Source organism: Penaeus monodon, unplaced genomic scaffold (assembly GCF_015228065.2).
Source record: "Penaeus monodon isolate SGIC_2016 unplaced genomic scaffold, NSTDA_Pmon_1 PmonScaffold_1088, whole genome shotgun sequence".
NCBI lineage: Eukaryota > Metazoa > Arthropoda > Malacostraca > Decapoda > Penaeidae > Penaeus > Penaeus monodon.
In genome coordinates this window covers 20366-30000 of record NW_023639581.1, presented here as the reverse complement: position 1 = coordinate 30000, position 9635 = coordinate 20366, and the positions used below count along the sequence as shown (strand labels likewise).

Sequence of the window (9635 nt, the reverse complement as noted above, 5' to 3'; positions counted from 1 at the left end):
GGCAGAATACCTTGTGACAAACTTAACCTGTATAGGTGCAAAAGGGGATTACCAGATACCCGAGCTATAAGGCGGAGGATACTATAGGTAATCCTGAATATTTGTGGGAAGTGAGCTCAATTTGGACGCTCCAGCCCATTGACTAAGGAGCATATCTGCTTGTGGAAGAGGGACTATGGAACTGGATTAGAGTCACCGACCCACTTAGGTTGTTGGAGCGTTGTGAGTTGCTGTTCTTGAAGGTTTTCTTTGGACAGACCCAAGTGTTGTAGTAATCAGTAACCACTGTTGTCATGTCCATGGAAAATTTATCAACACTTGTTACTGTGTAATCATTGTACCAGTCATAGATACCATCTCATGTTGGCATATGCAAGCACGACCACGTACACAAATTGGCGAAAGAAGCCTGCAGCAAGGATATTGTGAACATAGATCTTGGGATGCCTCTTGCTATGGTTGCACATATATTGAAAAATTCTCATAAGGAAGAACTAGATCTGATTAACACTCAAAGGCCTGAAAGCTGTACCATAAGGCACTACGATCTGAGATCAGTATAGAGATGGCAAGCCTTCCTATGGGTGGCACCGAAGTCAAAACCAGACAGTGTGACGTGGTTATTGACACCAGCAAACCTGACCGAGGGGAAAGAAGCAAAATGGGACGACCCAAAAAGCGCGGGGGGAGGGGGGGAGGGGGAGAGACTGATATCTGATATCACGCCTTACCTGTGTTTCAAATGTTGAATTATGAATAGCTCCTTTTCTGAAAACCTTTTATAAAGATTTTGTCACAGTTTCATAAGTGTTTATTTTATTTTCATTTTGTATTTTTAATACATTAAATCAGAACGATATGACAAACGCTTGCCAGATTTTTTCCCAGTTTCATCTTACTGATATTCTCTGCCTTTGTTGTTGTTCTGTTCCTTCAGTCATGATCCAGTTTCCCTCTTTCTACTCTTCATTTTTTTTTAAAGTTTACTCCAAGTGCTGTGGTTTTATTTTAAATTGTACTTCTGGGTTCTTTAAAGCGTAACTAGAAGACAGAATTCTAAAACTTGAATATCATTAAGTTAAGGATATATTTTAAAGGTGGCACTTAAATTTTACACTTCTACTCTCAATATAAGCTTGAAGTCCAGTTAATTCTTGTCCATATTTGAAACTGGGCTCTCAGATGTTGCAACACTAACTAGTGGTAGGTGGGAGCCTGATACGTACCTCCGTAGTTAAGACCAATGCTTGTAATGATTGCTGGGAAGCCGCCTTGCAGATTTGTTACAACAATGATGCCACACAATGACTATGTTGCTAAATGTGATTTTGATTCGCATCTTTTAGTGGTGATGCTTTTCGGGTCGGTATCGTCCAGGTGGAGTAAATATCATATTTGGGAATGTCTGTAAGTATATGGTCTAAGGCTGCTTTCAAAATATACAGTATATTATAATGTTAACAACTGCTACAATGTTATTTAACATAAAATAGTGAGGGTTAGTTTCTTTGATAATTTTAATTCTAATATTGTCAGTCTACTATAGTTCTAGCAATCAGTTCACAGATAAAGGAGGAAAGAACCAGCAAACTTCAGTACGGTAAAGCTGATGTGGCTTTACAATAGAAAAATCTTTTGATTTTTTTTTTGTTTCCTTTTGGCACTGCGAGAAAAGATCGTGGGCTATGATGGACGGAGTTACAGATTAATTTGAAAATATTAGTGTTTGTGTCATTACTAGTACTGTCACTCATATATATCTAGACAATGTATATATGATAGGATAATGAAAATAAATAACAAGGACTAATTAAACAAAGCTTATATTCAGTCAGAAATTATCATCTCATGATATTAACTGTTCCTCACTGAATATTAGATTAACAATCCATTTTTTTTAAGGGAAGCACTTGCCTCTACCCCCACAGAGTAGTAACCATAATAAGTAGTAACACAGATAATAAAACTGACTTAGCTGGACTATATTAGCTAAAACTTGCCTTTAATGCAGACGTTGACCTAGTGTGCCAGGAGGATGATATGGTGCCTTGCAACGACTCCAGAGGCTGTTACCCTCTCTCCGGGAAATGTGACGGCCTGATACAATGTAACGATGGATCGGACGAGCTTCAGTGTTCGTGTTTTGAACGCATGTATTCTGCAGGCAAACATTGCGATTCGTATCCAGACTGTCCAGATTTCTCTGATGAACGTGGCTGTGATGGTAAGATATTACACAGACGCAGTAAGGTGGTCATGCAATATAATATGAAACTTAATTTTTAAAATAAAGTAGCACCAAGAATCTCTCCTCAGGTTGTTCTCCTGGGGAGCTGAGTTGTAAGGAGAATGGGACTATCACATGTGTACCAGAATCAGCTGTATGCGATGGACGTTCAGACTGTGCTGATAATTCTGATGAAAAACTATGCTCAAGGCTCTCACAGTGGCAAGTTGGTACTTCTGTGAGTACTAGATTTCTATTATTTTCTAATAATGCTCACTAATATAGTTTGGTTAAACAAGAGTGTTATGTTACCATATTTACAAATGTAAACTGTTTGGCTTATTAACTGTTTTAGAAGTTAAGACATTCTTATCGTTAGACATTCTTAAGTATTGCAGTTTTACATGCTGCTAATAATAAATGATGATCATGGCCACTCTTTCACAGCCACTACTTACCTTGTTAGGCGAAGGTTATATGGAGGTAAAGAGAGATGGATCCTGGCTTCCTCTTTGTGCTGACTTGGAAATCAATTATGCCGAAGTTGTTATGGATCACTGTGATGAAGTGGTCGGATCAAGGTAAAGCTTATTTGACCATTAATTGGTTACTTGATAAATTCACTTGTATACAACGATTAAGCAAGTAAACACACAGGCATGTCCATTTATGTAAGACTTTTGACCTGAGATAGGTAAAAACACCGAGCAGTCATCGTGACTATTCATGGAGTAGGCGTTGTTAACCATCTGGATATTGTTCTCGGCATCATAATGGGCATTTGGATTTTTCTCATTACGACAGATGTTATATACTGTATAGAATGTTGATCTATCCAGTATGTTTGTTGATAATGCAAATACATCTACTTTGTTATATTGAGAACTGAAAATTATGATTTAAAATTTTTAGTTTCGTCAGTGTTAAACAACCGAACGTCAGAAAACCTTTGCATCTCCCTCAGCAAACCGTTAGCCTTTATGCCTAGGGGCCAAATAAGTTGGTGACGGAGAAGTGGGACCAAGGACTACCAGATATGAATTTAGAGGGCTCCCGGAAGCGGGAGTGGGCCTAGGGTGGGGAGGGCTAGACAAAACCATAAGCAACATCAGACATGGCTGGGGAGCAATTCCTTTAAAATGTGAAGGAAGGAGGAAATGAGCTGGTTCTTCCGTAGGGTGTTGTCGATGATTGAAGACTAATGAGCATGAAAGACTTATCATGTTCTTCCCCAAAATTATTTACGAGATACAAGTATTGTATATATGAAATGACTGTTGTCTTAAAAGAAATCTTTGGTTTCTACTGCAATTTTAATGGATAGAATTGAAAAACTTTTCTCTCTCCACAGACATGGTGTAGATAATCAAAGTTTTCCACCATTTACTGGAACTGAACCAATAATGTGGGTTCACTATAACGACACGTCCAAAGTTTTCTCGGTTTCATCCCAGTGTAGCCAAAATCTACTTTTATATGTAAAATGCTCTGTACCAACCTGTGGAAGTATCAACGATGACCGTAAGTTTGCAGTAGGAGAAACGTGTATTGCTAATATAAAGTCCAAAACAAGGCACAAGAGTTGTCGACAGACTTTATTATCACTTTAACTTTAATTTATTTTACTTATAAAAACTATGAAATTAAGCTATCATTAAATATTCAGAGCCTATTAAATTGTAGGCGCTATCTCCTTTTCCCAGTTAGAGATAGAGGAGATTCCTTGCCGTAGGAGTATTTTGAAAATAAATACTGAAAATATCTTAATCAGTCAATATAACTAAACATAAGTGTGTCTTTGCTGAATGTGTGCCTTCTTGTATATAGAAATCTCTTACACATCTTTTTCTACACAAGTAACTGAAAAAATAAAACGTAGAAATAAGGAAAATGATACTTCTTTATATCTGCTTCCGCAGATTTGTGTCTGGTGTGACGTTTATTTCAAAGTAGACCCTAGTAATTCTAGCAGGAGTTATGAAATATACAATCAGAACTAGTTTTTAGAAGGTAATCATCTTACGCCACATACAGGTGTTGAAGGTTTGCGGTCACATCACAATCTTGACCGGATCGTTGGTGGCCGGGAAGCAGAAGCTAATATTTGGAGTTTTATTGTCGGAATCCTCAGCGACGGCATATATCACTGTGGCGGAACCATCCTTACGTCAGAGTGGATTCTTACTGTGTCGCATTGTTTTTCTGATTTGTAAGGCAGATGAAGCGTTAGCTTTTCGTAATACTTGCATTATTAATGCACTTGTGAAAAATTACTGTACATGATACCAATAATTGGATTTTCAGTTACCTTCAGCGAAATTTTGAAGTTCAGGCGGGAATGTATCGGCGCGGTTCCTGGTCTCCATTTGAACAGACATCTGCTGTGTCTCGTGTGATTCGTCATCCAGAATTCAACTCTCTTCTACAGAATGATGTGGCACTCCTCAAACTAGAGACGCCTCTTCACCTCAACAGGTGATTGAAACGTCTCTCAATTCAAGAAAGCTGTTATTTAAATTTTCGATAATTGTGAAGGCAGTTTGCAATTGTAAAAAGTGATGGAAGTCATTTTGAAATCATTTAAGCTGCTATTCCTTTCGGTTTTGTCTTATAGATGGGTTCGTCCTGTGTGTTTGGCAAGAGACCTTCAGCCAGAGGAGGACAAATACTGCACTGTAGCAGGATGGGGAACGCAAATAGAGGGTGAAATACAATCAAAGTGTAAATGATCACCTTTTGGGTCTTGTTCAAATAAAACAATACCAGCACATGTTATAATGAATGTTTAAAATTTAAACCTTATTATCCCCAAACATTTCAGCGGATACCATGATGGAAGTTGATGTTCCAGTCTTAGACAGCTGTCTAAACAGTTTCCCGGAATATAGCGACGAGTCTTTAATATGCGCTGGATATGAGGAAGGCATGAAAGATGCTTGTGCAGGAGACTCCGGTGGTCCATTGATGTGCTATGGGTAAATTGGTCTTTTTCTAAAGTCAAATGTTTGCTCTCGTGCATGCTAAAGTCCTATAATCATGAACAATTCCTCATGTTGAAAAATAAAGCCCCATCTCTCATGATGTATATAGGTGAAAAAATATTCTGTGTATAATATAATATCTGGTTACTAAGCTTCACTTTTCCTAGGGACACGGAAGGCTGGGGTACAAGCTGGGGATAGTCTCCTTTGGCCGTGGCTGTGCTCGGCCGAATGAGCCGGGGTCCTATTCCAGGGTAACCTTCTTTCGCTCATGGATAATTGAAACCTTGGGTGCGTAATCTACATATTGGGATTCTATATATTCCAAATAGAAAATCTGCAGTTGCATTCATAATCCTAGGTCTAATATAGTAACTGCACTATTGTGTGAACATTTGCTGCAGGGACCTCGGAGGTGTATATCAAATTTCTCGCTTAATGTATTGTCTTCTGTAACAGTTTTTTAGATCTCTCATAAATTACACACCAGAGTGAGGCGCTCGATGCACGCCCGGGAGTGAGGCGCTCGATGCACGCCCGGGAGTGAGGCGCTCGATGCACGCCCGGGAGTGAGGGGCTCGATGCACGCCCGGGAGTGAGGCGCTCGATGCACGCCCGGGAGTGAGGCGCTCGATGCACGCCCGGGAGTGAGGCGCCTCGATGCACGCCCGGGAGTGAGGCGCTCGATGCACGCCCGGGAGTGAGGCGCTCGATGAAACGCCCGGGAGTGAGGCGCTCGATGCACGCCGGGGGGGGGGGGGAACATGCTACCTACCCGGGAGTGGAGTGCACGCTTCGATGCACGCCCGGAGAGTGGAGCGCCTACCGATGCGCAAACCGCCACCCCACCGTGGGATTGAAAAAGGCCGCTCGATGCCACGCCCGGGGAAAGTTTGGGAGTGGCGCTCCGATGCAACCGCCCGGGGGAGTGGGTGGAGGCGCTTTCCCGATGCCAAACGCCCGTGAGAGTGAGGCGCTCCGATTGCGCAATCCCGGGTCCCGGGAGTGTAGAAGGGCCCCGCCTTTCCGATGGCACCGCCCCGGGGAGTGAATGGGCCCGCTCCCCCGATGCACGCCCCCGGGAGTGAATAGCCGCTCGACTTGTGCAAACGCCACCGGTAGTGAGGTCCGCCCCGATTGCGAGCCCAACGTGCTAAACGTGGCCCCCGTGAAGTGAGGAGCCCCGCTTTATTCGATGGCACCTCGCCCGGGAGGGAAGGCCCGCATCCGATTGACACTCCCGGATAGGAGTGGGGGTGGCCCGCTCCGATGGCCCAAAGCCCGGGAGTGGAAGGGCCCCTCCGCTCGATGCACCAACGCCCCGGTGAGTGGAGGGCCCGCTCGAATGCCAACCGCCCACGGAGACAAAAAGTGAGGCGCTGTTCGAGTGCAACGCCCCGTGGGAGAAGTGGAAGAGACCGCTCGATGCAATCGCCCGGAGATTGAGTGCGCCGTCGAATGCCAAAACGCCCGGATAGTGATGCCCCGCCCGCTCGGGGGAAAGAATCAACCGCCCGGGAGTGGAAAGGCGCTGTCGAAGTATGCCCCTGCACCGGGTAGGAGTGGAAGGGCGCGTCCGATATGCCACGCCTGGTGAGTGGTGGCGCTCGATGGCACTGCCACGGGAGTGAGGCCCCGCTTCGAATGCAACCCCCCCGGGGGTGGGGAAGTGCGCATCGAATTGCAACGCCCCGGGGAGTGAAGGGCCCCGCTTCGATGGGGGCCACCGCCCGGTGAATTGAAGTGAGGCCTCCCGCTATCGATGCAAGACGCCCGGGAGTGTGGAGGGCCGCTCGATGCAACGCCCCGGAGAAAAGGTGGCAGGGGGCCCGCTCTCGATGGGCAGAAAAAAGAAAAACAGCCCGTGAGTTGAGTGGCACCCGCTCATGATGCCAACGCCCCCGGGAGTTGTGCAAAGGGCCGCCTCGAAATGCAACCGCTCCCGGATAGAGTTGTGAAGGTGCCGCTCCGATGGCAACACGCCCGGAGAGTGGGGGGATAGAGCCCCCGTCATCCGAATGCACGCCCGGCGAGACGTGATGCCTGCTCGATTTTGCACATCCCCGGGAGTGGGGAGGCGCCTATGTTCCGATGGCATAACGCCCGGGAGTGAGTGCCAGTGCTCGTTGAATATACACCCGCCCGGAATATGAAGTGGGGGGAAGAGCCCCAGAGGCCCCCAGGCAATCTGGATTTCTCACTCCTGGTGGTAAGTAATCCGACCCTTCAAAGTAAAGCATGTTATTTATGCCTAGTTTTACATCCCCGTAAAAATCCCCTTCTAGGTAGATCCCCTGAAACATCACATATGAAGGAATTCCAACATAAGCCCTCATATTTAGTGTGTGGTATTATATTAAGCCAAACCGGTATACTGGCACTTGTTGATTTTTGGGGGGGGGGGGGTTGGGGGGGAGCCCTGGGTTTTCCCCAGCTTCTTCCCTGTTTATTTCAGTGGTTGGAGGCAAAGGTTGTGGTCTTGGGGCATCAACCCACATTTTTCAAAAAAACTTTTTTGCATGGAAACTGGGTAATGGGAAAGGGAGCTTACTGGTTCCAGTGTCAAATGTGGGGAAGAAAAAACGCTGGGCAATATCAAAAGGGGTTTCCCAGTCCTTGGATTTTTTGGATTTGTGTTGCTATTTTTTTTCGGGAATCTTTTTTTTGAAAAAAAAAAAAACCCTGGGTGGCCGGCTCTTGATGGCATTTAGAAATTTAAAGCCGGAAAACTCCGGGAGGTTTGGGAGGTTTTCCGGGACCAAAAAAACCAAAGAATCCAGGACTACCCACGGGGGGCCCTGGTTAAGGAGAAATTCTGTTAAAGTTCGGTATATGCTTTGGGGCAATTTTGAAAAAACATTTGAGGTCACAAGAGGGCATTATATTCCTCCGGGGCTTGTCAGGAACCCAGGAAGGTCTGTAGATGGGGACGGGTTCTGGAAAAAAACATGGGGTCATGGAAAAATCCACCTTGAAAAAAAGGGGAAATTTTGGGGAAAAATGCCGGGGGGGAACCTGTGCAAAAAAAGGGGGGGGACCAAAGCTACATGTCTTTCAAGGATCTGATTGCTTGGCCCAGTTTTTACTATACAGTAGTGTGGAGCCCTGGGACGCCATCTTGGAGCTTTGGTGGTCTTGGGTCTTGTTTGCCTTTTTGTAAAAAAAGGTTCCTTGCAAAAAAAAAGTCGTCGGTGGAAAAAAACGAAGGGGGTTTTGGGATGCAAGCTTTTTGCACCCCACCCTGCCCCGGCTTTTAGCTTCCCCCATATCAGCAAAATGGGGGTTTGATGGGGATTTATATTTTTTCCCGAATTTGGGGGCTCATGAAGAATTTTTCAGGTTTAATTAACTACCAGTAGTATACTATTTTCAGTATGTTTATCAACAGCAAATAAAAAAAAAACGATAAATATGAGCGATTTCAGAATGCCAAAGCATCCCTTTGAGGGTTTATTATGGAAAAAAAAACCTGGAATTTTTCTAGGGGTGGCCTTTGGTCCCTTGTTGGGATGTCGCGTATTTAAATTATCTTTTTCAGGGCCATGGTTAAAGATTTCATCATCTTTGATAAAAATTAAACTTATCAAAAAAAAACTTGCTTTACAAGTGTTATAAAGAATTATCTAAGTTTTCCTTTGGTTTTGCCGTTTCCTATAGGCTATTATTCTAGCCACTGAAATAAAAGCTTCTTTTTGTCATTTGAAAAATTCCTCTCCTTTTTCCCCAAATAGGGGTTAATAATAGGTTTGTTGTGTTTTATGCAGTAGTACGTAATTGGGTGGATTAAATGGAAACGCTTTTTCTTTTTTTCTGTTTTCGGGTGAGAACTTTCCCGTACACAAATCTTTCGCACTCATAAATTTTTATGCTGAGAAACCCAATTTGGTTTGGGGGACCAGGGGTTTAAAAAAACCAGTGGAAAATTGACTTGGTTTCCTTTGTTTTTCCCATTTTCAATCATCACAGGAAAAATAGAAGATAATGAAAACTTATCAGCTATTAACCTCCAAACAAAATGCCTGGGTTTTCAGTTTTGCCAAACTACCAGCGGGGAAAAAAATTTTCTTCCCATTGCAAAAAAAAACATGGTGTGTGCCCGGGAAAAAGGTGAGCATTTAAAAAAAAACTTTTTTTGAAAAGTTACAGTAACTTTTTTCCCATATCATTTTGGGGCTGTGGGGGGGATATTTTTTGGGTTCCAAAAAAATTTAAAACCCTTTTTTGTAAAAAAAAAAAAATTTAAAACAAGGGGTTTAAAAAACCATTTTTTTATTTTTTTTGCTTTTCTTTTTTTTTTTTCCTCTTGCTTTACATTTCCCTTTTTTTTTTTTTTCAGTCGAAAAATAGTTTTGGCAAAAACTGAAAAAAAAAAGTTTTTGAAAAAAAATTTTGGGTTTTTTTTTTTAAATTTAGGGGGGCCCATTTTT

At 43.3% G+C, this 9635-nt stretch overlaps 1 protein-coding gene across 2 annotated transcripts; it reads left to right on the top strand.

Annotated features, from left to right (window-relative positions):
• The first annotated feature begins 1985 nt into the window (after nucleotides 1-1985).
• On the top strand, nucleotides 1986-9242 carry LOC119568804 (serine protease nudel-like). Of its 2 annotated transcripts, none has more exons than XM_037917245.1 (10): nucleotides 1986-2224; nucleotides 2317-2465; nucleotides 2675-2808; nucleotides 3579-3748; nucleotides 4262-4436; nucleotides 4532-4702; nucleotides 4842-4930; nucleotides 5049-5202; nucleotides 5376-5499; nucleotides 9175-9242. In XM_037917245.1, exons 1-9 carry the CDS (start codon nucleotides 2041-2043, stop codon nucleotides 5407-5409), a joined length of 1260 nt encoding a protein of 419 aa, XP_037773173.1. In that variant the 5' UTR covers nucleotides 1986-2040; the 3' UTR covers nucleotides 5410-5499; nucleotides 9175-9242. The 2 variants fall into 2 exon arrangements, with proteins under 2 accessions (XP_037773173.1, XP_037773172.1); XM_037917244.1 differs by having other exon boundaries at nucleotides 4842-4948.
• The last annotated feature ends 393 nt before the right edge of the window (nucleotides 9243-9635 follow it).